Source organism: Perca flavescens, chromosome 21 (assembly GCF_004354835.1).
Source record: "Perca flavescens isolate YP-PL-M2 chromosome 21, PFLA_1.0, whole genome shotgun sequence".
Taxonomy (NCBI): domain Eukaryota; kingdom Metazoa; phylum Chordata; class Actinopteri; order Perciformes; family Percidae; genus Perca; species Perca flavescens.
Window position 1 is genome coordinate 13,703,395 of NC_041351.1, and position 27,566 is coordinate 13,730,960.

General features: G+C 39.6%; 1 protein-coding gene across 2 annotated transcripts; it reads right to left on the minus strand.

Annotated features, from left to right (window-relative positions):
• On the minus strand, nt 1-27,417 carry ccdc186 (coiled-coil domain-containing protein 186). Of its 2 annotated transcripts, none has more exons than XM_028568568.1 (16): nt 27,301-27,417; nt 24,576-25,576; nt 23,937-24,063; nt 22,901-23,029; nt 18,776-18,988; nt 18,197-18,316; nt 17,289-17,393; nt 16,353-16,451; nt 14,710-14,796; nt 14,476-14,618; nt 12,998-13,253; nt 12,557-12,746; nt 10,807-10,887; nt 10,319-10,547; nt 4,603-4,822; nt 1-1,104 (listed from the first exon to the last, which is right to left on the minus strand). In XM_028568568.1, exons 2-16 carry the CDS (start codon nt 25,556-25,558, stop codon nt 1,021-1,023), a joined length of 3,066 nt encoding a protein of 1,021 aa, XP_028424369.1. In that variant the 5' UTR covers nt 25,559-25,576; nt 27,301-27,417; the 3' UTR covers nt 1-1,020. The 2 variants fall into 2 exon arrangements, with proteins under 2 accessions (XP_028424369.1, XP_028424368.1); XM_028568567.1 differs by having other exon boundaries at nt 10,789-10,887.
• Nucleotides 27,418-27,566: the final 149 nt, after the last annotated feature.

Genomic DNA, 27,566 nt, shown 5'->3' on the forward strand with positions numbered 1-27,566 from the left:
AAAAAAAAAAAAAAAAAAAAAAAATCACATTCAAAAATGGGCAAACTCAAGACCAGCTCTACATTTCAACCGTAACATATTATACTTTATATTTTCTTCAGTTTTACACAGCTTGACATGAGGATACATCCAATCTGATGGCATTGTGCTGTTGGCTGCATGAAACATATCAAAGACAGTCTGCTTCGTTCAGTCTAGCACCGGTGTCACACAGATGGGTGGGTCTGCTGATCCGAGGCACCTTGCTTCACCAGCTCGGACGTTTAAGTGCTGTGCAGAGCAAAAGTTTAATGAAAAATGCGCAGGTGGCACACAAGGTCCCCAACAAGCCAGGGCTGATCTGGGTTTTTTTTCTTCACTTTTGCTTCTCGGAATGCTGTGTGTAGTCAAGCTGAAGAAGCAGCTTTTCAAAAATACATTTGGCTTATTGGCAGACAGACATCAGGAGACCAGCAGAGCAAGCATGCTGGGCAATGAGCATCTCATTTCAGTTTACTTACTGTAAGGTGAAAAGAGCTGTGAGGAAACAAATGTCTTTTTTATAGGATGTATTCATTGGCAAATCAGTTTGTCATTTTTTTTTTTTTTTTTTTTTTTTAAAAGACTATTTCTTAGGTAGAATTTGCTATACATTCATAATTATGGCATTTCAGTCAATTAGTTTCCAAGGCAGTCAGACTTTCCAACTTGAAGCAACTGGTCCGAGGAGATTTATCTGGGCAAAGCTCAGGGGAGACGGACGTTAGCCAGAGGAAGATTTGTTGTGTTGGAGGAGGTGGTACATAGTGGATGGAATAATGACAGTTCAAGTAAGTTCACACATTCTCCAGTACAAGAGGTCCTTCCAAAAAGCAGCCTGAGGTGCTACTGGCACTTATAACATTCAATTTGCTCCTTTATATGTTGAGATCATGACTGTGTGTACATCTACAATTCTGCTGTTCCTTTAAAACCCTTTGGTTGGAGATTCCTTAAGTAGTTCTTGGTCCTTTATTTCCTCTGCCCTGTGACATGGTTTTGTCACTTCCTCCTTACTCCGTCCTCAGGATCTCGCTGCGGTTTTATGAGCCTCTCGATCTCGGCCCCCAGAGTCTGTAGATTCTCCTGTTAAAGAGAGTGAAGACTTTCTGACTCAAATACTACATTTAAGTAACAATACATGAGAGGCTGTATACTGTATCAGCAATAATAGTTATAGGACGTGGATTCAAGATACCTTTGACACTTTCCAGTATGTATAAATGGTGAAAAATAAAATCAGTTACATTGCAGCATATGTATTGCACGGCGACTGTGCAAACCGGCATAGCGGTAAATGGGTTGCAACTCACTATTATTATTATTATTATTATTATTATTATTATTATTATTATTAACTCATCCTGAAGTAAACACACCATCTAATCTGATGACTAATCTACATGCAATGGATCAGCGAGTAATCCGTAAGAAAATTACAACACAAATTGATTTTCCCTTTATTAAATGCACAAACTTAAAGCTGCACTAATCAATAAGGTTTTAATGGATAAAATGACTGTAATGTGAAAGGGGTCGCTTGTAGTGATGAATCCGCATATACATTTCACTCAGCTCTTTGGAGCATTTTAGTGGAAACTAGTCCTAACAGGTTGCCGCTGTCCTGGCACTACATGTCCTTATGGGTACATCATCTGGCTACATCATCACTTCAGATAGACTGCTGTTTTAAAACGAGAGCTGAGAGGTAGAACGGATTCATTTATTTAAACCGAATCGCTGTATTCTCATTTTTGGGTCAAATGGCCTTTTGAATGGGAGTGCTAGGGGCACTCTCATGCTAGTCTCAAAATAGCTATTTTCGAAATAGTAAGAAGGCTCGACACAACATGAAACTTTGCTTCAAGTATCACCAGGGGCTCTACACCTTAACGCAAGCATTGACAACATTCTTTGTGTACACAGATTTACTAAAAAGAAAGTTTGAGCAACTCACCGCACCTGCTGTTGTTTCTGGCCGCAGACATTTTAGTTCAAATTCAGTCAAAAACAATCGATTTCCGAATGCAACGTAACAGGGAGGAGAGTAAAGACGGAAAGCTCCTAAAGCTTAGTTCCATATAAATGCACGGATAAGTCGTTGTTTTGTCGTTATTGAAAAACAATATTGACCTTGTAGTTGAAAAAGGAGCCTCATATGGAGTCTGTTCATTCGCATTCAGATATCTACTCGTTTTGACTGCCGAGGTGGTAGTGGCCGGAAACAACAACAGCTGCGGTGAGTTGCTCAAAAACTTTTAGTAAAACAAAGAATGTTGTCAACGCTTGCGTTAAGGTGTAGAGCTCCTGGTGATACTTGAAGCAAAGTTTCATGTTGTGTCGAGCCTTCTTAGTATTTCAAAAATAGCTATTTTGAGACTAGCATGAGAGTGCTCCTAGCACTCCCATTCAAAAGGCCATTTGACCCAAAAACGAGAATACGGTGATTCTTAAAAGTGGCGATTCGGTCCTACTTATGCTTTTAAACTAAAGTTTGACTCCTGTACATTCACAAAAATACCCATGGATGCATTTTGGCAAGAGTTACGCTTTAACACTAAACGCATCAGAAAATTGGTTCAGTTGAAAGCCTAATTCAATTCAATTATCATAAGACCCTCACGTGCAGAAGCAGGACAAAGCTCACAAACACAAGGGCTGAATGAGGATGAATACTTAAATCAACAATTTCAGGACATGAACCAATAAGCAGTTATTGTGGGACACCGTTTCCTTTCTTAGCATAAGCATCAATAATACAAGTTCTGGATTAGACCACGATTTCCAATGTCATCTCTATAAAAAAAAAACTGAGAACGTTGATAGACAACCTGGCGAGCACACTGTGATGACAGGACCATCAGCCTGTCAAATAAAACAAAAAGTCACATACAGACAATTTGATACATGCTGTGGCTGACTTGAAAGATTTGGGAGATACAACCCAAATATCAGACAACCTCACTGGACAAAAAGTAGAAGCTGGCTTGACATTCCCTGTGCTCCGATTAATCTACCCCTACACGGTCATATTGTTGATATAGTATTTTATTACCGTCGCTGTAGTGTTGTTGTTAAAGTAAAGCCGTTGAGACATATGAATTGACAATATTAATATGGATTTCATATTTTTTGTGATATTTCTGTTGTGCAGACTGGGCCTGATTTATATAAGCAAAACAAGTCCCTCTTCGTAAACTTGATTATTTAATGCTTTTTTATTAAGCCCTTTGAGACTTAAATCAACAACAATATACACCATCAATCAAAATGATGTATTTAAAATTCATTCAAATACGTTTCTCTGAAAAGCATTTAAGCAATGGTGTCAATCTTTTGAAAAATATAGAGCAAAAACGACAAAAGACAATGATTGTTTGCATCAGGATTTGTTGTAGTTAATGTATGAAGCTGTGAAATAATTTTGAGTCCAGTGAAAGGAGAGTGGTTGAAAACATAATGCTAAAAAAAAGGTACCCAAGAATAGCAACTGCTTCTGCACAGGGCTAGGTTGGCTGAGATGCCTGGGCATGATCACTTAGTTGGCAGGACCTACGAACTAAATGAGGCTCCCCATCAGTATTCTGCATGAGCACTTTAAAAGTGCTATAGTAGAGGCATCCAGGGATCCTACAGCCTTCTGGGCTGGTGTAGGCTTGAAAAGTGCAGTTCGTTACGCATTAGAGCGGTTATTTTTGCGTCTCCAGTGATTTGGTATATGTCCATACGGGTTACGTACGGTTGTAAAGGTACTATACCGAAAGTGGTTGATGGAAACACGGCTTTAGAGGATGTGAGCAAACATCAAATTATCAGTTTATTTTAGATTCATGCATAAAAAAAATCCGGATAGGCAAAAAATATTGATGGAAGTTCTTGATTAAGATACGGTGAAGTAGAAAGTATTTAGAAACACTTAAAAAGAGCAGAATACAACTTTACAAACATGAACACATGAACATGAAATCTGTGCAATAAGAGCAAATCAACTGCACTGCTAACACAAAGAAATGCTATAATGAGAGCCATATAAATGAATAAAGAAATACTGTTGTACATTGTGTTTCTAATCTGTGTGTAATCAAACCAAACTGTGAATCCACAACCGGATATGAACTTCACACGTTGATAGTCAAGTCACATTTAGCATATATCCACGACGTTCCACTTCCGCAATTGCTCCGGTGCCCCAGGAAATTCTGCCGGATGCGTGTATTTTTCGCCGATTTCTATTTCCTTCTGCTTTCTTCGCGTTAGAATTTTAAACTCCAATGGATTTATAATGACTATGGTTGACTGCTCCTCAGATCTCTGCAGGGTAAATTCAGACAACTAGCTAGACTATCTGTCCAATCTGTCCAGTTTTCTCTCTCGCACAAAGCGAGACTAAGTTACATCAGGCTGTGTGGCTCCAAAGGTGGAGCATGACACAGCCAATAATTTTTCCACTCAGGTCATCTAAATTTAATTAATCTCTCAATGCAAATTGAGTGGTTTCAAGGAAACTGCACACAATCATTTTTGTTGTTGTTGCATTTAGAGCAAAATACTTTTGAGTATGATGCCTTCTGGGGGAGAACTTACCTTCAGAGTAATGTTCTTCAGCAGTGTGTCCTCCAACACAGCCTGCAGCTTCCTGTTGATCTCCAGCGACAGGTCCAGGGTCAGCCCGCTGTCCGCCGGGTGGGAGGAGTAAAGCGAAGCCATGATGCCTCCCCGCCGGCTAAGGTTGGCCTTGTTAATGTCCGACGCCTCTGATGAGAAGGCCCCTGACTCCTCTCTTAGCACGTAGCTCTGGATAATTCTGTGGGGAGGAAGTGGGCGAGGAGATGAGTCAGTGATCTTCAAAAGGAGGGGGAACGAAGTGAATACAGTTTGCTGAAGAAAATTGGGATTTAAAAGGTGAGAGCATGGGGAGCTCCTACAGAGCAATAAAACCATTTCCAGCAGCAAAAGCAGTGGACGTTTCTGGAATAGCAATTCCAGTGGGATGGCTTGTTGTACTTATGTATGTGCACGGGATACATTCAGTCATAGTTTCAAAAAATGATTATTGTGCCAGTCAGAGGAGGACAACATTAGAATAAGCTGCCAGGATTCAATTAACCACATACACACAAATCTTTGTTCATAATACATTTTCATCTCAATAACAATAGTCAAGGTTAAGCTGTCTGTGTCAGAGAAAGGGGGAGAGGAGAATTCATTAGCCTAACAGCTCTAATCTTCCTGTTGTCTAATTTCCCCAGCACAGCACAAAGAACACTGACAAGCAAGTGTGTTTCTATTAAGAGAACAACAGAGAGCCGCCATTGTAAATGCCATTCATTACTGCGTCCTACATCATTATCTTTTTCCTATGCCACCAAAGAGAATGGAAGATAATACAAAGCAATATTCATGATGAAGATGGAAGAAGGAAATTAGCTTGTGAAGCACATTCATAAAAGGTCTTCTGTGCAGGTCTAGTGCCATGAGAAAGAGGATGCTCGGGCTAGACTCCAGGCATCAAAGAAAGGAAACGCGTACAAGGCTGGAACTGCAAAGCTTTTGCAATTACAACAGTATTCTTAATTTTCTCCTAAGACTTAGGAGTGCGGGCAGATGGAGAGGTTTGGGTAATGCCCTACAGAAAAGGTCAGTATTCAATATTCTAAACCTGCTCTCAACCCAGCTATATACCTTAAGCACTGACTTGAAATGTCAACAATATTTAGCCCCATACTGGCATTGTTTTGTTCAAATTCAGTGCGTGTCTGAGAGTGACTTTTTGAAGGTGGGTAAGTGCAGGATGAGCAACGGGATGTTCGTGACCGTAAGAGAGATTGTGCAGTAAGATTTCCACTCCGTAAAAATCAGCATCTCTCTACAGAGACTGCCTGAGTTTCTTAGTAGAGGATTCAAGAAGATAACTGGAGTATAGATTGGAGGTGAAGATTTTCTTTCTACTATAACTACTACTACTGATCATTATCTAGCACTCAAAAATGAAACCGGAATTATAACCATAAATACCACAAATGAAAAGGAGAAGTTTACGTACTACGTCCTTAAGGATATTCCCTTTCTATGCTGTGATAGCCTTAATTCTTCATGTGTGGCGAACCCAACAGCTCTGCGCAGATACACTATTAAGGTCTAACAAGTCAATAACTTAATGGAGCTAGTCTAGTCTCTTTAAAATGTTAAGCGCCAAGATTTTACATGAAAAAAAGGTTGAAAACATGCCAGTGACTTCTGTTTAAGACATTTACCATGCATTAATGATGGTGTCCATTACTAAGATAAAAACTGAATTCTGTTGCAGCATACATGCAGCAGCCTGGGACACACACATGAATGTATTTTCTGTCTTGGTATTGTCTTTATTGTATTAAGTCTTTCACAGAAGTCAACCAAAAAAAAAAAAAAAAAAAAATATATATATATATATATATAATTTTTTTTGATATATGTGCACTACATAAACCCTAACACTGTATATTACAGTGTATGCAATACACACTAACAAAAATACGTCTATGGTGCAAAACAACTGAAACAGCTATGTAAGCACTACAAAAAAAGCCACTATCATAAATCTTCCCCATCCACACACACACACACACACACACACACACACACACACAACACCTGGGCTTGCACAGACATAAAATGAGACTTACCTCTGACTAGACTTGCAAGGGTCCATATTTGGACCCCAGTTCCATCTCGACAGTGTTTAGTAAAAACAAAAAAGTGACAGAAATTAAAGATGTGGCCACACGGTGTGCTGAATGGCATGCACAGTTCGGCGGGGGGCAGGGATGTAAGCAAGACTTCTTTTTGAATTTGTGAGTAATACGTCCTTTTTTTCCAAGTTGAGAGAGTGGAAGCAATGAGGGCGGCAAGTCAAGCATGCATGAAGTGAAGGTGACAATTCTAGGTACAGTCAGACCACACTAAACAGCCCAGATCTTGGTGACTAAACCTTGTTCCCAAAAAGCGGAAAGACAAAAAGCGAAGATGCAGAGAAAGAACGATATGCCTGTGGTTGTTTGTATGTTTTATCTTTATCGGATCTAGAACTATGCAGGCAAAAACCATGAATTTCAAAAAGCCAATTATCAGTTTCAGGTTTAAAAGCTTTTTGTTGCAACATGTACAGCCGTACATGCTTGATAAATGATCAAATCTAAATGTGTTCTCTGTATTATACACAAAATAAATCACAGGCACTGGCTTGCCTATCAACCAATATTTAAAAGCATAAAAAAATCTAAGCCTTACTAGTGGAGGACAGAACTCCCAGATAACCTTGAAAGGATCCACTATAATGTAACACATTCAGCAGGTGTGGATCCATAATAGCCTACTACAGAGCTTGTATTGCTTAGCATTGATTACAACAAAGTAAAAGGGATGCTCTTTAGATAAACAGCCATCTACATATTCTGAACTGAAGGCCGCCTTCTGCTTTGTGCTCATTTAGTTTATATCAGCATCATTTTAATTCAAGTCACACGAATGGCCCATTTAGACTTAATGGTCCTAATAACCAGGTGTGGGTACTGAAGGACAGACATCATTGCACTTGGATGACGTGGCTGTTTCTGCATGTTTTAGCTCATTTACTACAAATCACATATACTATATGAACATTGCAGCCAATGACCCATGTTTGACTTCTTGCAGCACATGAATATGCCACTCGGAAAACATAATGAAAAGCTACATGATAGGTGAAAATAAAATCTTAAAACAATCATGTAGCAATACAGATACAAAGTTTGAGTATTTCCCCCACAATGGGTTTCTCTTGTGGCCACCAGTTTTAATTATTTCAACATCATGTTTTTTCATCAGTATGGCATGGAAAACTGCTCTAAATACTGCAATACCCATGAGCCTCAGCCGCTGTTGATGCCAGAGGCGCAGATCAAAACTTCAGCACATTCAAAACACTATGACATTGCAGTTGCAGCTAGGAACAAAACACGGCGCCATAGTTGCCGAATTCTTCCAAAATTGACCCAGATGCAGACTGTAGCATGAGTTTTCTCAACTGCGTAGACTTTAAGTTTTGCTTACGGCAAGCGCTGCACGCAACAGAGTTTTAAGCTCTGTGATTGGACGTTTCTTACCAAAATGTACCATGGAACTTTTACTTCCTAAACCAGGGGTAGCTGAAATAGCTCCCCCCACTTCACAACTTTTTGGAAAATAGTTGGTACACATGAGTAGTAAATGGTTACAATTAGGACTGCACGACATAAGGGAATATATGCGATTACGTTGTTGAGTATCACAATAACAATATTACTTGTGATAAATAAACATATACTAAAGTGTACTCAGTTTTTGACTCGTAAACTACATGTGCTTGTGCCATGTCACCTCTATATCCAAAATATTGCCAGTGCACCAGTTCCTCTCTGGTATTCGCACTTTCGTCTGCACTCATCTTGTCACACTGGTCTAATAAACCTCGCTCACATGCGTGCAGATTCTGACCAATCAAGGGGGGCTCTGTCTGATTGGCTAGAGAGATAATAGCATAGCGTGTACCAGACAGAATAGTGGCTAAAGACAGAATGTAATTTAATATGTTGTTAGTATATTCAAAGTGCAATATGGCAGTCTATCGCAATGAGTTTATCGCAGAGCTAACATCGCGATGACGATAAAAAATGATATATTGTGCAGCCCTAGTTACAATCGTTAATAGTAAATGAGGTTAAAGATGCAAAAACACTGTTATGATCATACAACAGAATGCTATGGATGTGGAAATGTAAATAAAACATTAGTCTTTCTTAAACTAACTGTCCTTTGTCAGAGAGCCACTATGCTTCTGCTTCCACATCTCTTGTCTCTTTATTGATCACCTGCTTCAGGCTTACAGTTAGCTCATCAGTGTTCACCAGGCTGTCCTGGAGGAATAGGGACAGAAAAAGGAAAAAAGGACAAACTCACATCCACATTCTAAGTTGTGCAAAACCTTCCTCCCTCCACTTAGCTAAGATTTTGCAGAGCTAAATTTAGCTTGGCAACCTTGGGATTCATCCTCAATTTTAACTCCTGAATGTAGGTTGAGGCTAATGGATTCAATACAAGTGTATAGCTGAGAAACAAATGAGAAATGAGATTACACAAGTAGAATTAAGTAGGGATGGTTGAATACCTCTGATATGGCAACAAGAGCCAGCGTGATGCAGAACCTTAATGATTGTTTGGAGTGATCTATACTAAAAAGATTTCACTTATTCTACTCAGTAAATAAAAACCTTTCCATGTCTTAAGTCGGTTTGGTTCAACCTCTGAGATTCTGTGTTGTGAAAATCTCATATGCAAACCCCATTTTATCCCGACATTGGTCCACTTTGAAGGACTAACCTATACATAAAGAAGTGATGTACTTAAAATAGCTCCAACGTCCTTCACACTGTCTCTTCAGTATAGGTGATGGCCATGAAACATCATTAAGGATCCATACTTACGCATTCTTCCCCCCTTAATCGGCTCGACTATAAATAGCTTTGAGTGAAGTTTGTCACGATTCAGAAGTGTGGAGCATGAGTTAGAATCTAAAGATGAGAGAGAGAGAGACGCAGATGGCGGTAGGGGGCCATAAACTGTGTGTGTAAGCATATGCTGTCTTGTGAAGGTGAGTTGAAGCAGCAGTACACCTGGGAGTGAGGTATGGTGTGCCTAAACATTTGGTCCAAATGTAAAGACAATTTGTGTTACTTATTGCTCAGTATATATATCTGCAATACTAAAACCAAATGTGTTCAACATGTCTAAGTGAAAATGAGTGACTATTGATGGTAGCACATGAGGTGAAGCTACTATTCTTTAAGGCAGGTCAAACAAATTGTGGCCGTACAAGTTTCCACAGGATGTTTCAAAGTATGAGTAATCAATGGGTGGTGGTGAAGCATCCGGAATCTTCCTTGGAGCGTTCTATTCACTTTAGAGAGCAACTTTTTATATTTAGCTGACTCCTCTTGTATAATTTAATGGCTGCTGGTTGTAGCTTGTTCTTTTGTTTCTATTAAATGTAAAGTCACAGTGCTGAGAGGTTGACAACAAAACCGTATCATTACCGCACTACGGTTACATTAAAACTGCAGTAGGGGCTACTGAAACTAACTTTTATGACTTTATCCATCCATCAGTATTGTTTGAGCACAATAAACCATCCACAACACTAGTAAAATCTGAACACCCTGCACTCTGTCAAACTGCTCCCCCCCCAAAAAAATCTGCATTGTATCTCTCTTTCTCTGCTCCCTGTAATTCAGTCCATGCAACTCACTTGGTCTTTTTGCGGATCTCCTCCACCAGTTGCTTAATGTGATCCTCCATGAACTCAATTTTTTCCTGCTTGCGAGCCAGGGCCTTCTGCAGACGGACAATGCGCTCCACAAGCATGGTCTTGTCGACCTCTGGGAAGCTGTCCACGGCCACCACTGAAGGACCCGACTGGCTCTCTGGTGACCGCTCTTCAACACCACTGCTCCCACCATGGCGTGCATTCAAGGAGCCTGGGGAATAGAGGAGATTGAGATGAACTTAGAAAACTGTTTTTTCTTGTGACTTTGGTCATGTATCAGCTAGCTGTGAGCTATTATTGCCCTTTTTTTGGAGGGACATTTATACCACCAGAGGGAAAGAAAAAAAAAAAAAAAAAAAAAAAAAAAAAAAAAAAAAAAAACTTAACAGGACAAATATTGGAAAAACAAAAAGTCTTTTATAATATTACTTCCGTATGTGTTAAATACTAACCAAATCCAGGAGCAGTACCTGAGGAACTTGAGCGACTGCCCATACTGCTGGCATCCCGTTCGCAGCCTCCATTCTCAACGTGGTCCAGTCTCTTACGGGCTGTAGAAGAAGAGAAAGTAAGGAACTGTCAAACAGAGAGATTAATACCAAAAAGTCTGTGGAATAGACACAATTTTAAAGTTATGATACATGCTTTGACAAAAATGTTGTTAGTTTTGCTAACTGCTGAATATTCCAGTAAGCAAATTCTTTACAAAACATTTTGCGCTGTGTGCTTCAGACTAGTTTCACACTGCCATTTAGGACATTCCAAAATTGTGTCCAAAAAAAAAAAAAAAAAAAAGGCTCCGTGCTTGTCTGAACAACAGTCACAATATATTCAATTTAATCATATAAATAAAATCAAGTGAGCAAATATTTACATTTGACAGGCTATAATGAGGAAGTACTTGGCATTTTCACTTTACAAATAACTTAATTGATTATAAAACTGCCAGAATCATTTCTACACTAGCTTTGTGTGAGCAAAGAAACGGTAGTGTGACTTAAACAATGTATTAATGCCGTGCAACAATGAGCAGAGTATAAAATCTTCCAAATTATTAGAGACAGAAGACCACAAACAGGCACAATTAAAATGTCAAAGCTAACCATTATTTCTTGACTGAACTGAGTTTTCCTCTGTGAAGGTCTCTACCTGAATGAAAGGTGATGCAGGCTGCTTTTGAAGACGAGTGCACGCTCAGCAAACCTTCCATGCATAAACAAAAGGCTTAAAAGTACCGTGCTGCAGTCAGAAACTCAAAACTACAACACTGAAGAATAACCACAAACGCTACTTATAAAAAATGTCCTTCTGTTCCAAAAGTAAAAAGCTTGTGTTTACAAAATCATAGCGCTGGACTTTTAGATCACTGTGTGTGCCTGGAGACGCAAGAAGGGGAAGCTGGCTCACTCTATGAAGTACTGTATAATTAGAAGAACATTAGCTCTAATACACTGCACCTATCTGCACACTCCCATCTCCCTTGTTTCTAATCACTAAGCACTTTCTCCTCTTAGTCTGCATGTGTGACCTGACATTAAATCCGAGTATGGACAGTCTCTCAGGCGAGACATTATATAGTAAAAGATAAATATCACAGTGAAGTGAAATTAGAGGATGGGAAATAGGAAATCTATCATTTCACTTATTACATTATGATGGTTTTAGATACATCAACACAGTGGCTATGTTAGCAGGGCTGGCAATGATACAATCTAAATACAATCTTATTTACAGTAATTGTGACACAGGGTATGCTACTTTTTATTAAAAAAAATTGTACACATCACCTGTTTTTCTATGAATCAGACACTTTTGAATGGATTTTGTTTGCCAGCAATAACAAAACTGACTTAAGAAAAAAAGGGTTTTAAAGTGTATTATGCTTTATGTAACACTTTATTTTTATATCCTATATTTTATTATCTTCATATACAGTGGTATCAATTTAAAAAGGTGACGTGCTTTAAATATTGCCTGGCCCTGAATATCAGCCATTATGCTTCCAAATAGCAAACACACTGCAGTGAAGAATCATATGATGTGTCTATTTGTTAAGTATGGTAGGTATTAGAGCCTTGGCTGAAAATATCTGAAAGTAACATCACACTACATGGCTCTCATAAGTGTAATCCTCCTTATCTGCTGATGAAATAGTTACATTACGTTGGGTGCTGTACCATGAAGGAGCTGCAGAAATATACTTAAAGCCGGTTTCCTAACCTTGTGTTAGTTGCTTCGTCAGGTCCTTGATGTTGGCAGCTTGTTTCCTTTTCTGAGTAACCAGCTCATCCCTCAGCTCTTCAACTCGGGTTTTTAGTTGAGCCATCTCTGTCTGCAGTGCTGCCCGCTCCTCCTGCAGGCCCTGCACCTCCTGCTGCCTCAGCACCTCTTCCTGTTTTAGCTGCCGTGACTACAGGATTAATGGGGACAGGGAAATTATTAGGGTAATGATGCAATAACAGCCATGATACAGTGGAAAAATATTGTGACAACGGCTGCTTGTTCCAAAAACAACATTCACAGGCTAGCAATCCGTAATTGAATAGAAAAAATATGGCACAACTTATTTTAAGATTTTAAAAAGGACACTGTAAGACAATGTCAGACAACTCAGCGGTTATGTACCACTTCTACATCTTATCTCCATCAATCCTCCCCGACCTTGTCATCTAGCAGCCTGTTGGTCTCCTCCAGCTTTGCTTGGAGCTCTGTGAAGCTGCTGTTGAGCTGGTCCAGCTGAGACTGCAGTGAGTTGCTCTCTGACTGGAGCTGGGCGTTCTTGCTGCTCAGCTTCTCGGTGAAGCCCAGTAACTCGGCCTCCCGCTCCCTGCTGCCTTGTACATCACGCTGAAGGTCTGCCATCTGGTTGGTCAGGCTGTCCATTTCCTCACGAAGAGCCGTGATCTCCTGTTTATCACTGGCAAAATAATTATTGACCTGGTGTTAAAGACTGCAACTCACATTAAATGGGCAATTACTATGAACTTCCCTTCTTGTGCATGTGTGTGAATTGCGTAATATAGTGATACAAATATATAGGAGCATTGTATGACAAACAGGAAATTAAGTAAGACAGATTGTTGACACAAAAATCCAATACAAAAATAATTTACATAAGATTAAGATGCAAACTACTGACTTGAAGGACATAAATGCATGAAACATGAGCCCTTTTTAGTAATTTTAGGTAAACATTTAACCGTTTACTGTCATTTCAAATTATGTGTAATACAAGAACAAAAAACAAGACAATTTTTTTCATCAGCATTCAAACAGCTTAAGCAGTTTGATTCTGATTTACAAAGTAACTGGCAAATATGAGCCATACATAATGTGTCAGGAGGGTCTGGCTACTCCACACGGCATTCCGGGATAGGAGAAAAACGTGTTCTGGTTTATTGGCATTTCTTTAAAACAAATCACAATCTCATGGGCGGTGCTAAGCTCCGCATGGAGCTGCTGTAAAATAATCGAGAGAAAACTCAGATTGGACAGATAGTCTAGCTAGCTGTCTGGATTTACCATGCAGAGATCTGAGGAGCAGTCAACCATAGTCCTCATAAATCCACCGGAGTTTAAAAAGGAAACTGACATTGGCGAAAACACATGCTTCCAATGGAATTTCCTGTAGCCCCGGAGCAATCCCAGAAGTGGAACGTCAAGGATATAGACTATCTATAGACTAAAGAAGAACTGGTGACATCAACATTCTTTTTTCTTGCCAACAACTAAAAATGTTGATTGTTGAATGTTGGAGCGAGTGGTGAAAAACTTTCTGCTGCTCAAAATGACAGCCAGAAAGAAAAAAAATAGAGAAGCTTTTGCATAAATCTATTTGGGTTGGCGCCACCTACTTATGGCACTCTGGCACACACAGAAAGCAGCATTTCAATTAAGTGGAAAAGTTTCACCATCAAGTCATCTGCACAGGGCTGGCAGAGCCACACACCCACAGAGGGACCTGAGCCCATTCCTGCCCTGTGTGCTATATCTGTCCCTGGCCTATCTTTAAATCCAGCAATAAGGTACTTGCAAAAAATATTTTAAAAAATGGACGACAACTATATCACAGCCTGCACTGTTTTATCAAAACCAATTATGTTTGGCAGTGTAAGTACTGTGTCAGTGTGCGTTTGTACCGTTGATGCTGGTCCTGGAGCGCAGTGATCTCTTCCAGCTTTTCTCTCTGGCGTCCGATCTCCGCTTTCTGCCGGTTGATAATCTCCCTGTACTTGCTCAGCTCGTCCTCCCAGCGTGGACGCTCGTCCTCTAGACACTTTAACTGCAAAACAACATGCCCTTAATTAACCCGAATACCTGCTGATATAATGCGCACACACACAGATGTTCAAGCACTTATCTGTATGACAAACCTTGGTTCGTAGAGTAATGAGCTCATCCATGCCCTCTTTGTAACTCCTTTTCAGGTCATCCAGCTCTTTGGCCTTCACTTGGTGCACCTGCCAGATGCATTAAGTTCTACATTAGATATGTATCCACTGTTGTGGCTTTTTGAATCTGCTCATAAAAGCAATTTCGGTTTCTAAACCTCAGAATCCTTATTCGAAATGCCAATTCCGATTGTGATCACAAAGATTTACCCCACATCACCAATTCAGTTCAATAGTTTTACCCATCAACTTAACCCTCACTCACACTTAATGGAACACATTTTGTTCTGAAAAACAAAAATCAAAGTCTGTGGCATCATTTCATTGCAGATGCATTTCTTGGCGATCCAAGTGTGGCATTCATTAACATTATTATGCTTATGCAGTCATTATGCATTTGAACGCAAAGCTTAATAACGTTTGGTCTCATCTTTTGAACAAGGCCATTAGTAGTACGACTGCTAGTCAACTATTCGAAGAAGCTTTTAGTAGCCTGTGGGATCCAAGACAACATGCCAGTAATGGAGGTGCCAGCAAATTTAGAGTCTATTTTCTTCCATTCATCCCTTCCCATCCCATTTTAATGGTAACACCCACACAGTAATGGAAACCCAACCACTTTGTTTGCATTATTTATGACTGAGCTGCATCATAACTTGAGCATAACACATAATACTAAAATAAACAGATTTGCCCCAATTTATCCACCAGCAGGGCAGCGATATCTGCTGAGGTCCTAAACACAATATGCACACAGCGATAGGCCCACAACATACTGTATATCACCACAGTGTTAAAGGTCATTGTATTCATATTTTTTATGACCAACTATCAGACAAAAAAATATTTATAAAAATAAATATAATTAAATTAAACGTTTCTGCCAACCTTAATACATCAACATTTAAGACAATTTAATGACTTCTAAATCCTGATATTTATGACTTGTAAACAGCCTGGATAAACAAACCAGGCAGTGGAATGATGCCAAGAATTGCGTGATGTCTTCTGGGTTGTTGTTGAAACCCACAGCTTCGATTGATTATTTCTAGGCCATTTATTTTTAAAGTGTGATCTCCTCAGAATGAGGCAGAGAGAAAAACAGGCCATTGTGTTTGGATTAAGTCCACGTCTGTGCCCATGTGTGCATGCATGGGTGTCTGTCTGTAGAGCCCATGTGCCAGTTTGTTACTCATTCCTACTTAAGGCAATTACACCTCTCAAACTGATGAAAACAGCTGAAAAAAATAAATTTTACTAGAAGGGCTGGCATCAACACCATCAATAAAAGGCCTGGCGGAGCAGAATGTATATGTGATTTGGAATTAATAGTAAACCTGCATTAGTGTTCATTTTGTATTTTTGGTGGATTGTCACACAGTAGAAACATAATTGTATTTATGTATGCAGCAAGCATATAAACTACTAATGTTTGTGGTAAAGCTGCTTAGCTTCACATTTTGTCCAGGATTTTAAGTGCCCACTCACTGGTCACCTTAAGCTAATTAGCTTGTGTTACTTTGTGTTACATTACTGTGTACACATTAATGTGTACACATTAATGAGTTCTTGTGTATACATGTGTGTGAGAAAGTGTTTGTATGTGTGCACACTGTGGTTGGCACCTCTAATTGGTCCATTTGTTCCTGCTTGTGTTTCTCCAGCTCTACTTTGGTCTTCCTTAGTTTAGCATCCAGCTCGTTCGACTTGAGTTCCTCCGATTCCTAGAGGAGAGAGGGGAAGAAGATTCAAAAAGAAGACAGTTAGCAGGGTGAAAGAGGGGCTGACATAAAGTCAGGCAATCCTGGAAGAAAGAGAGATGGGTGAAATACAGGGCATGGGGAAAAGAAAGCCACTGATAATGACAATGAGACACCAAAACATGATGTAAAGATATCTGGTTTTAGTTCAACTCCTTTTCTGGTCTTATTAACTATATGTTGTAAGTTACTTTTTTTTTTGAAATGTGATAATTATATATAAAACATACAAAAATTCATCATATGCTTTACTTTTTTTGGGATCTTTCACTTCACAAAAAAGCTCCTGTTCTCCTATATGCTTTCTGTGTATGCTCTGATTACACACTACTGATGAATACAATAACTAATTTCTTCAGCACAGAGAGAAATTTTAGGCAGCTCTCTACTACCATCACAAGGTATACATGAAAACTGCCTTTCTACTAATGCAGAATCAATCAAGTTCAATTTTAATCACTGAAAAGCATATTTTTGTATTAACATGCAAAAAGTGTCATTCAGTCCATGTATGTGAGAGCATAGTATGTGATACAGGCTGAATGTTTTCTCACCTCATGTGTCACTGACTTTAGATTTGATTAATATAATTCAGGGAGTAGGCTGACTGATTTTGATAGCAGATTTTGATAAGCACGCAAATTGCGACGCTGCCAAAAAAAAAAATAAAACTAACAATCTCTAACTACATCCAACAAATCCAGACATAGACCATGTTTTACACACATACAGATATTTTACATTTGCTCACATTGTTGGTCGTGAGCAAACTAATACTTCTATGTGATAAATATCACAGACCTGGTATGTTCGGATCATGTCCTGGCAGTTCTTGCGGATCTGTTCGGTCTCTTCTTTGGCCTGGGCCAGTTTGGAAGTGGTCTCTCTCAGTTTGTCTTTAGTTTCCTGCACACCGATCAACATAAACATGCTTTTGTAATTAGGACGCTACAAAAACAGCATTTCACTTCAAATCAAAGCCTGTAATGTATAAAGCCATGCAATGATTTGCAAAAGGTTCCTGTTTTGTGACTTCTTACACACAGACACACACACCTGACTTTCTGCTTTTCCCTCGGTTTATTGTTGTGTATTTGCTTGGAGGCAGTTCAAAATAAAAGCATTACTTCGTAATAGACATTTCCAAAAATAGCAACAGTGTTAATGATGATTTCCTTGCAGGATCATTACTGTACCATTTTCAGCCCATTTCGCCCCTGAATTAAATGACACATCTAATCATGTTTTTATGGACCGGCTGCAGATGAAATGACTGAAGGGGATGCTATTTGTATTCTGTCGCACATCTTTGACAAACAACAGGCGTGGTTTATAGACTAAATTAAGAAACTCAACATTAACCAGAAATTAAAGTATGTTTTTTAAATTGATATAGGTAATGTATACTGGAGCTTCAACAAATGTATGTTTCAACCTTACTTACTCTATTAGAATGTAAATATGTAAATCATGCTATTTGTATCATTTGATTAAACTTGAACTGCAGCATGTTCAGGTTCATACCCACCACAATAGCATCTAAAGCCCAAGGATATTATGAACAAGTAATTAAAAATATGGTGAACTCTTTTGTATTTTGTTAAGTTTATAGTAGTGGACCAAAAATAAGAAAATACCAAAAGTTCAACAGTTCAAACAGGATTGTTTGATAAGTAAAAAGTTTAACACAAAATAGCAGTTAACATTACCTTGTGTGCATCTGCCTCACTCTTTAGCTTGTTCTGGGCCCATTTGACCTTGATAAGATGAGAGTTGATCTCCTCCTTCAACTTTTCCACCTCTCGAGTCAACCTGCTAACCTCGCCTTCCTGAGAACAGAGAGAGATGGATGAATCAGGAACAATATCAGAGGATAGGACAGAAAACAGATCTTTGGCTAAGCTGAGATACTTGTTAATTAACTAGTCCTGATCTTCTTCCCTGCTAATTCCCCAATATGTTTATGAAGCATATAAGTTCCAAGTTGGACATCCAACACATTTATGAGGTGTCCAGTGGCAAATTATATTAAAGTCAATCAATTTACCACATAAAGCGAAACGCAATAGGTTCAAATGGATATATCAAAACAATGTACCACGTAGAAAATGTTTTGTCAGGTTAATTTCTTTTGAAGATAAATGCAAATAAAACAGTAAGCAGAGATGTTATTGAGCCTTTATGTGCTGATATTAAAAGTTTGGAACATAAGAACTCTTTAACAAGGCACCTAAAACTGACAGTAGTAGTAGTAGTAGTAGTAGTAGTAGTAGTAGTAGTATATCTACCTTAGCATCATACAGCTGTTGCAGCCGACCTTTCTCCTGAGCCAGCTGGTTTCCTCGGAGGGCCTGGCGGTCTACCTCCTTGGTGGCTTCCCTCAGACTCTTCTCCAAACTCTCCTTATCCCGCCTCAGGTCCAGGGCCTCTTTCTCCCCCCGCACATATTTCATCACCATGGACTCCTTCTCTTGGCGTGCCTCATCACACTTCTTGTTCACCTGAGATGGTTGTTTATGTCATTAAATAGGTTAAAATAATTTTCTACATTTCAGTCACTGAGCTGCGGCTTGTACTGATCCCTAAGAGCAGGGGTGTCAAACTCATTTTCACTAAGGGCCACACTGGAAAAAGAGCATCACACCAAGGGCCAGACATGTATAGAGTTTATTGACGTGCTTTTGTTACTGCATGTCCCTTTTTTTTTTTTTACATTTTGGAAGTTTTTTTCCTCATTTTTGTTTGTATTTGTTCTGACTTTTTTGTGGCTTTCTCAGACATTTGACACCTTTTTGTAAATTTGTTGCTTTTTCCGACATTTTTATAGGATTTTTTTTTTTTTTTCCATGAAGTCCTACAAAAGTCAGCAAAAGAGTTCCTCAGCCATCATAGAATTTAGCAAATCAAGCAAAACAACCTGTTTCACAGCCTGAAAATGACAACTCTCTGCTTCTGAAGGAATTTCTGATTCTCAGAGTTGCCAAATCTTTGCCATATTCTGCTTTGAATGTCAGGTAACTGCAATTTAAAAAACACTTTCCTGTGTTTTTGGTTTGGCGCACAACTAGGCGGGCCAAAATCTATTGTGAACCCAAATTGATATATGGGCCAGATGTAAATCTGCAACGGGCCGGATTTGGCCCGCGGGCCTTGAGTTTGACACATGTGCCTAAGAGGATCAGAAGAAAGTGAGGTTTCCTTTCAGGAATACCTAAAAGGGAGATGGCTGGGGAGAAAAACATGGGGGCTTCTCTACTTAGCCTGCTGCAATTTCAGCCTGGACTGGCACAAGTAATAAAAGATGGTCAGTTGGCTAGATAGAAGGACAATCCCGCATTGCAGTGTAGATGGAAAACAAAACTGCTGACTGACTGTACGACCATCAGCTTGTCAACATTTTACAAATAAAGCTTCCCCCTTGTCAGCAATGTTAAAAACATACTTTCTTAATCCCATATTTTGCTTATTAGGGCTGAAACTAAAAATTATGTGCATTATCGATCCTCCTTTGATTACCCTAGCACTTTAAAAACCAGGGCACCTGGTGGTACAAACTACTGCTCTCACACCTGTGTGTTCATTCCTCATGCCAATGAGATGCTCATGTGCCATTTCTTAGCTTGTCAGTTGACAGTTTTTATGTACAATCTTCACTGCATGCGCTTACAAGCTGGACTTTTAGGAGAGTAAGAGAAGGAGGGAGAAACTGTATAAGAGTTGTTGTGTGTAGTTATGTTTTTAACAATATAACTTAATAAAAAAAACAGGTATAGCACATTTTGTGCATAAGGCATCATAACTTTAAAAAAAAAAAAAAAAAAAAGATCAAGTTAAAAGATTAAAGCAATGATTAGTTAGGTGGCACAGAGTTTCCATAAAATAACTGGGTCACCATCTTAATACAAGGGAGGACTGATATAAGGGAAAGGCTTAAAAGACACAACTACCTCTTATTGTTCACTGAACAGTGAAATTAAAAATTGTGAAGTATAACAAAACTGTCAAGAGAAAAGTGCCCTACATGGTTTCAACCAAGTGTGGAAACTATTAGATGAAAAATGTGCTCTCCTGCTCTATTCGCTTAACAAGTGATTACATCTGCAATAACAACAGTTTGGTGTGCAAAGACCTTGACTGTTTTGTGCAAACATCGTCAAAGAAACATGTCTGGCAAAAACTAGTGTACTGTATTTTTGGCCAGTTGTGAGTTACCTTTATACCTCAATGCATAATCAGCCAAAGTCTGCATATTTATGCAGGGTGTGGGGGTATGGGGGGGGGGCGCATTTTTTCCCACACTTTCGCCGCATAAGTTGCAGATTTCCGCGCAAAATATGCGGGGCTTGCATGATTTCATAATCCCCGCATTTTCGTTGCAAAAAAGTCACATATATCTTAGCAGAAAGTTGAAAAATGTTGCATTTACTTCACACAAGAGCAGCCATTTTCCCCTGTTGGCATGGGAACGTTATGAATTGACGTAATTATGCAACGTGATCATCATTGAAAAGCAGGGTGTTGGGGGAATCACTTTTTTTTCCCTATTTTTCATCAAACCGCAGTTTCTGCAAGTTCCCGCAATTTTTGCAAGTTCCCGCAATTTTTGCAAGTTCCTGCAATTTCATCGCATAAAACTGCATAAATATCCCGCATATTCCATCGCATTTTTTAAGAAAACGTGCCGCATAATCAAGGATTTTTGCCCGCAACAATCACAAAAAAAGTAATCAGTTACTTTAGCAATAATTTAAATCAAAAGATGAAAACATTTCCTTGTGTAAGGTAGTACAAGTTACTCAACGGCCGCGACATTGATGCATAAACTCAGTTCATAGATTGGAGATACTCAAGATGCTGTAGAAGGAGATACTCAGGCTGCAGTTTTGTCCGATAGTTACATTACAACACAAACAAAAAATGTGCGTGTAAATGCAAATCTTTTAGTACATTTCGACGACTGATTCTTGTCTCTGAACTCGCTCAGTTAAACATTGAAAATCCATTATCTTGTATACATAATGTATGTACGAATACACTTATTGTTTTGTATGTTGATGATTGAGTGTTAAGTGCTGTATTGTGGTTTAAAATGTCTTCATTAACTGTCTGCTGTTCATTTCTCTCTGACAAGCTTACGCCTCGGTGGGACATCTGTGACCACAGGAGCTGTAGTCTGAGCTCATGTCGATACATCAATAATACTCACACTGAGTATCCCATACCATCTCATGTCAAATGTACAGTACATCCCCAAGTATCCCTCAACTGTTTGGTTGTCATTTCTGCAACAACAGAAAAACTAGAAAAAACTACCTGTAGCATTTTTTCATTTTGAGTTAAGTGACAAACTCGGGCTGGGTTCCATTAGTGTTTCAACATGCCCTAGTTCATTTCCCCCAAGCACTTGTCCTTAGGAGAATCCCCACCGCCATCTTTAGTGTCATTCCATTTGTCTGAAAAACTGAAGCGAACTTGGTGAGGTCGACCCTTGGCTAAAGGAGCGAGCGAACAATGATGGTCACTCCAGAGGTGGATATCAGCCACAATGTATTGCAGTTATGCATTTGGTACAAGAAAATACATCCTAAGGTTAGGGGGTCAGTCATGTACAACCGCTAAAACTCCTGTTGCTGACCTCCAAAGGGGACGATGAATAAATTGGATAAATACATTTTGATTTTTCTGTTTCCTCATCGATAGCTTGATATTTTACTGAAACATCTAATATAACCGTCAATTAATATGTAGCCTACTTTAAACTTTTTTTATTTACTAGATAGTTGTATGTGTGATTTCATTATTTCCAACATTATCTGTAAATGCATGGAAGAAATTCTGTTTTTGTGAAATATAGCCTAAGCATTAATATGATTAATCATGTTACACAAACTTTCTAAATCAGAATAATCTCATGCAGCTGATTAACAAGCCTCATTGAAATGAGTCTGCAGGTATTTATGACATGTAAAAAGGAGTAATACTATTTTATAAATAAAGCACCTTTCATACATGAAATACTTCACAATAAGGAAATTGCATGACATAAGCAGACATAAAATGAACATAAAAACAGGGATAGAATGCGATAATTAATAGAAAATAAGATCGAAAATAAAACACACTTGAAGCAGTAGCACTAAGCCTACAACGGGCGGTTGATTCGTATAGTTTGCGCTGAAAGTGAACAAGGGCAGGTGCTTTCCATTTCAATCCCCCGCTCCTGCCCCGCCCACTTTCCCTCTGCTCTCAAGTTAAAACACTAATTAAACGCAGCCTCGATCTTAGTTCACAAAATAAGGTACTGTAGCAGCCTAAAATGGAGCAGACATGTAAATAAGAGTCAGACTGGGGCAAAACCAAGTTGTGTGACAAGCTTATCAAAGACCCTCACAGTATTTGGGTACCAGTTATACCTGTTCAAGCCTGTAGGACATATCCTTATGCATGTGCTGGAGGGCAGCCTTAGCTGCCTGGTCCTGGTGAATTAGTTTATCCCGCGACTCCTTAAGTTCTTTCAGCAGCTCCTCCACCCTGCCCTCCAACTGCAGAAACAGGGAGTATACAGGGTAAGCAACATGTAAGCCTGGGGCCAAAACTGGGCTAACCTGCTTCACAGGAGGACACCTGACACAAAATGTTGGGAGGCAAAATATACAGCACATTAAGAGGAAGGCAGTTTGCCTTTGTTCCAGTCCTCAAAATCAGAGACGTTTACTGGAAAGACAGGACAAAAAAAGATAAGCCTAAACTAATTACATATGATGGTTGGAGAGAAAAGCATGCATTGTGTGCATGTCATAAAAATCCCTCCCACACCCTTCCGCCTACACAATGCCTAAACAAACGCTGTTACCAAGAAAGAATGCATCAATTGTTGTTCCTTCTATGGTAACAGCAATGCTAGACCAGATCCAATGAAGAGAGAACTACAGTACTTGTGTTTTGGTATGTTAGATGGATGGTAAGCTTTGTAAATCAAAGCGTAGGACAAATACAAAAAGGACACCGGACGTTGAAAAAGTTGGTCAATAGCAATACTATGATAAGCCATCAGTGTTTAAGGCTGCTGTGGAGCAACTTTTTTTTCCTTTTAAGATGTGACAGTACCTAACACAAAACATTATACAGCAAAAATTAAAATATTTGCAAAAATTGAAATATTTGCAAAAATTTGATCACAATTAGCAGAAGCCAATGTCCGCCACAGGCAGGAAGTCAGACAACAAGACATTGCAGAGGAACACTTCCTTGTTGATGACAAACATATGGTAAATAGGCTTCCAGTGTTTTCAAAAAACAGATTAAAAATAGCTCGGAGAGACATGCAGGACAAACAATATGCTTGTTTTGGACCAAAGGATAGATACAGACAACATAACTTGGGTTTGTGCTCCAAAACAGTCCGTGCCACTTAACCATGAACATTAGACCATAGATGATGAAACCAACCTTTTTAATAGTGGCCATGTGCTGCTTTTCTGTTTCTGCCCTCTTTTTCAGCTCTTCTCTCATGTTGTCCTTCTCTGAACAGATACCCAGGATCAGCTCCTGATGCCTCTTGTTCTCCTCAAGCAGCCTATATACACACATACACCCCACACACACACACACACACACACCCCACCCCCACCCCCACACACAAGCAACACACACACACAAAAGCAACACACACACACTTCAGGTCAAGTCCACACAAAGTACTGAAGAATTTAGACTGTTGTTATTGAGGCTAGAAGAAAGAGCAAAATAAGAAAATGTGTGTGTCATTTAGCAAAAAATTCCAGTTTCACTACCACAAAAAAAACGCTTGGAATTTAAAACAATTATTCTTATGTACCAGTTTTAATCAAGACAGATTTAACAACTAAGGTGAAAAAAAAATAATTAGAAAGTATGTTAATCTCTTGCTAAACTGACCCACTACAATGGAAGCTAAGTACTGTACAAATAGCAGTTTAAAATGATACAATTAGAGTGGCCTAGTACACCATCAGCTAGTCTAGGCAGCAGATAAAGCAGCGACATTGATTCATCTAATAAAACGGACACAATACTGCATCCATTTTAACTGATGAACTAGCAGTTTACCTCTGAATAGATTTCTCCTGCTGTGCATACTTGAATTGCACACACTTCTCCAAGACCACCATGCAGCCCTCTTGGTCTGTAGGGAGACCATTGACAGGGGGGCTCCCTTTCCTCTCACCTCCACGTCCCCCCTCAGGCAGCTGAAAAGCCAACAGCTCTGACTCTAGCTCATCCAGCAGTGACTCCTGTGACAGGGAGCGCTGGATCTGGGAGATGAGCTTTCGGCTGCAATCAGTGTCATACGGACTTGACAAGTCATGTGAGGGGGCTGACGTGTTAGCACTGGTTTGTGGGCTGGAAGCAAGGGAGGAGCCAACAGTCTCTGAACTGGGGGTAGAAGGTCCATTACAGAATCCAGAGGAGGTTGTCGAGTCGGTGGGGGAGTTTTTGGAAGTGCTTTGGATGGAAGTGGATGATGGACTCTCAGCTGAACCACTATCATCAGCAGGCGATGGCTCTGTGGGACAATTTGTAACCAAGACTGATGGCAGCTCATTGCTGTTTAGAGTGGTGGCGTGAGAATCCTTCCCTTTATCAAAAGTCAATAAGGTTTCTATTGTCCCTTCAAGAACAGAAGGAGAGCTTTCTACCACATCATCCAAAGGGGTGATTGGGCCAGCCTCATTTGAAAGTGAAGGGATCCCGCCTTCCTTTGAAACTGTACTGCTATAACAGCCGTCATCAGCATCCAGCTCTCTCCCCTCTACATGTTCCTGACTGCATGTTTGAGCTTCCGACTTTGTCTTTATCTCTGTCTGGACATCTGTCGTAGTCTTGATTAATTTACTGTCAAGCTCTGATTCATCCTTTGCCTGACTGCCCTTTTCTGCCTCATCTGCAATGTCGTGAGAGGTTTGTTCCTCCTCTTCTATGTTAGAAGTGCGGTTGTGAGGTTGATTCACCAGTTGCAATCGCTCCAACACAGATTCAACCTCCGATCCTTCCATCACATGTGTATCTGAGGCAGGACCAGGCTGTTCCATGGTCCCTCTGGTTTAAATCTGGCAGAGATAGATGGAGAAGCAGACACAGAGAAGAGAGGCAGACTGAGTTGGGGCACAGACAAAACAAATGGTTTGGGTTTTCATACGTTGTCTGACAACAGCTTTTCTGTGAACAGCCTATAATTCCTGGATGTTACCAATACAGCAGCCCTGTGCTTTTTGCATGTTGTTCCTGTCTGGTCATTAGGTACAATCTTGACTTTGTGTTGAGCCAAGAAAAACCCTGCCAATGCCGAGGTATAAGCTTAATACCTGTTACCAAAAGGATCACATAACTCAAAGACATGCCCAACAGACACACTAAGAGGTGTGGCCCTCTCAATACCCGTTACATTGTTACACTTGTGGGCGTGTGGCAAAGTACGTCATATGACTAACATAGGTATTCAAGATTATTACACAGATTCACTGCATTGATCTTAAAAGTGTATCATCGATCCATTTAGAAGTGATGGTAAAACACACTTATGACAATTAAAGACTGTACAATGTTTGAATTTAAATTAAATAAATTTAATTTAAAGTGTACAACTTTTATAACTGTGTCTAATATTAAGAAATATAAAAACACAATACGACATCTAAGGGCTGGTACATGGTGAACACGTGGATCAGTTCAGTTCTCGCGTTTACTTTTGAGAATAAGAAATACAACCTTTTTGGATCAGCTTGATGACACTTTTCTTGAAAATGAACCAACCACTGCTCACTTAAGCTAGGTAAAAGGGTAATGAACAAAGTAGGCCCTGTCTCAGTCTGAAACATTCAGTCATGGCTTGAACCTCTTAAAATTAAATATTCAGCAGTTAAACATTATTCCCTTGGACTGAGAAGTGCTTTGTCAGCATCTAATGTGTTGTTAATCACTGACAGATGATTGAGAATAGCTGGAAGCGATGCAATCTTTAGTACAGCTCTCTGAGTTGTTGAAAGAGGATATGTTAGACCATGTTTCCTGACCCAAAATCCCCCCAGCACCATTTGCCATGTCTCTTTCTATACCATCTTATCCGTACTCACTAGCGTTGTCCCACGTCTGCCATATTACACACTTGGGGATCGTAATTTTACTTAAAATAAAACCTGGAAGACTTGTGCTTTCCACCATCCTATTGTGATAAATGAATCATAGTCACATACAGCAACACAATCAAGCTTCTCGTGTTAAACAGTGAAAGCACAAACAGATAAAACACACACCATGGCGATGATGCTCTACGACAGGTGTCAAAAGTAGCTGGTTAACGTAATGGCAGTAGCGAGTCTTATTAAAAGACAGCCTTTAGCTGGAGCATGCATCGGGTTGGTTAATGTGTAGTTAGCAAGAAGCACGCCGATGTGCCATCTGTATTTACTGCAGTTTTATTAACACTTTGGGCCATTGAACACTAGCCCTACCAACGCTGACTTAATCGTGCTAGCTGCCTAGTTAACCACGGCATGGCATTAGGATCGCACCTTACATAACGTAACACACAACAAACTAAAAATAAATGGTTCAAATAGATTAAGAGCATAACTGCAGACTGACATTTTGTACTATGGAGGCACTGCTTTCTTTAGCTAGCTAGCTAGCTAAGCTAACGTTGATAGGAGAGGCGTTAGCTAGCCACAAGTAAAGTCCGCACACTGTAACGTTAGCTAGCGTAGCTAACGCCAACGTTAGCATCTAACATAAATGACAAATAAAGCTTAATAAACATGGTTAGATTTTCACCCACCGAATGCGGAAAGCCCATGGTGTAGTTAAATTCGGAGCGAACCCAGACAAGAGATAACTTTGGGCTCCCTGCTTTACCAGCTGATAGCCCCAACAAGTCACTTTGATATGACACATCAACAAATATGGCCACTGCGAGAGGGGAGAAACGATGAAGCGATATAAACCAATGACGGGCCGGTAAGAAATGACGTCAGTGTAACGTTAACACACGACAGGTACACTTTCACCCATATACACCTTCACCTAAATGGAATTTTATACCAA

Excerpts from the sequence above, each read along its gene's own strand:
- ccdc186 (XM_028568567.1), bottom strand. The coding sequence starts at position 25,558 with ATGGAACAGCCTGGTCCTGCCTCAGATACACATGTGATGGAAGGATCG. Across the intron at positions 17,394-18,196 it reads GTGAGGCAGATGCACACAAG|GAAACTAAAGACAAACTGAG; the intron begins GTAATGTTAACT and ends ATCGGTGTGCAG. Across the intron at positions 14,619-14,709 it reads TCATTACTCTACGAACCAAG|TTAAAGTGTCTAGAGGACGA; the intron begins GTTTGTCATACA and ends GTTGTTTTGCAG.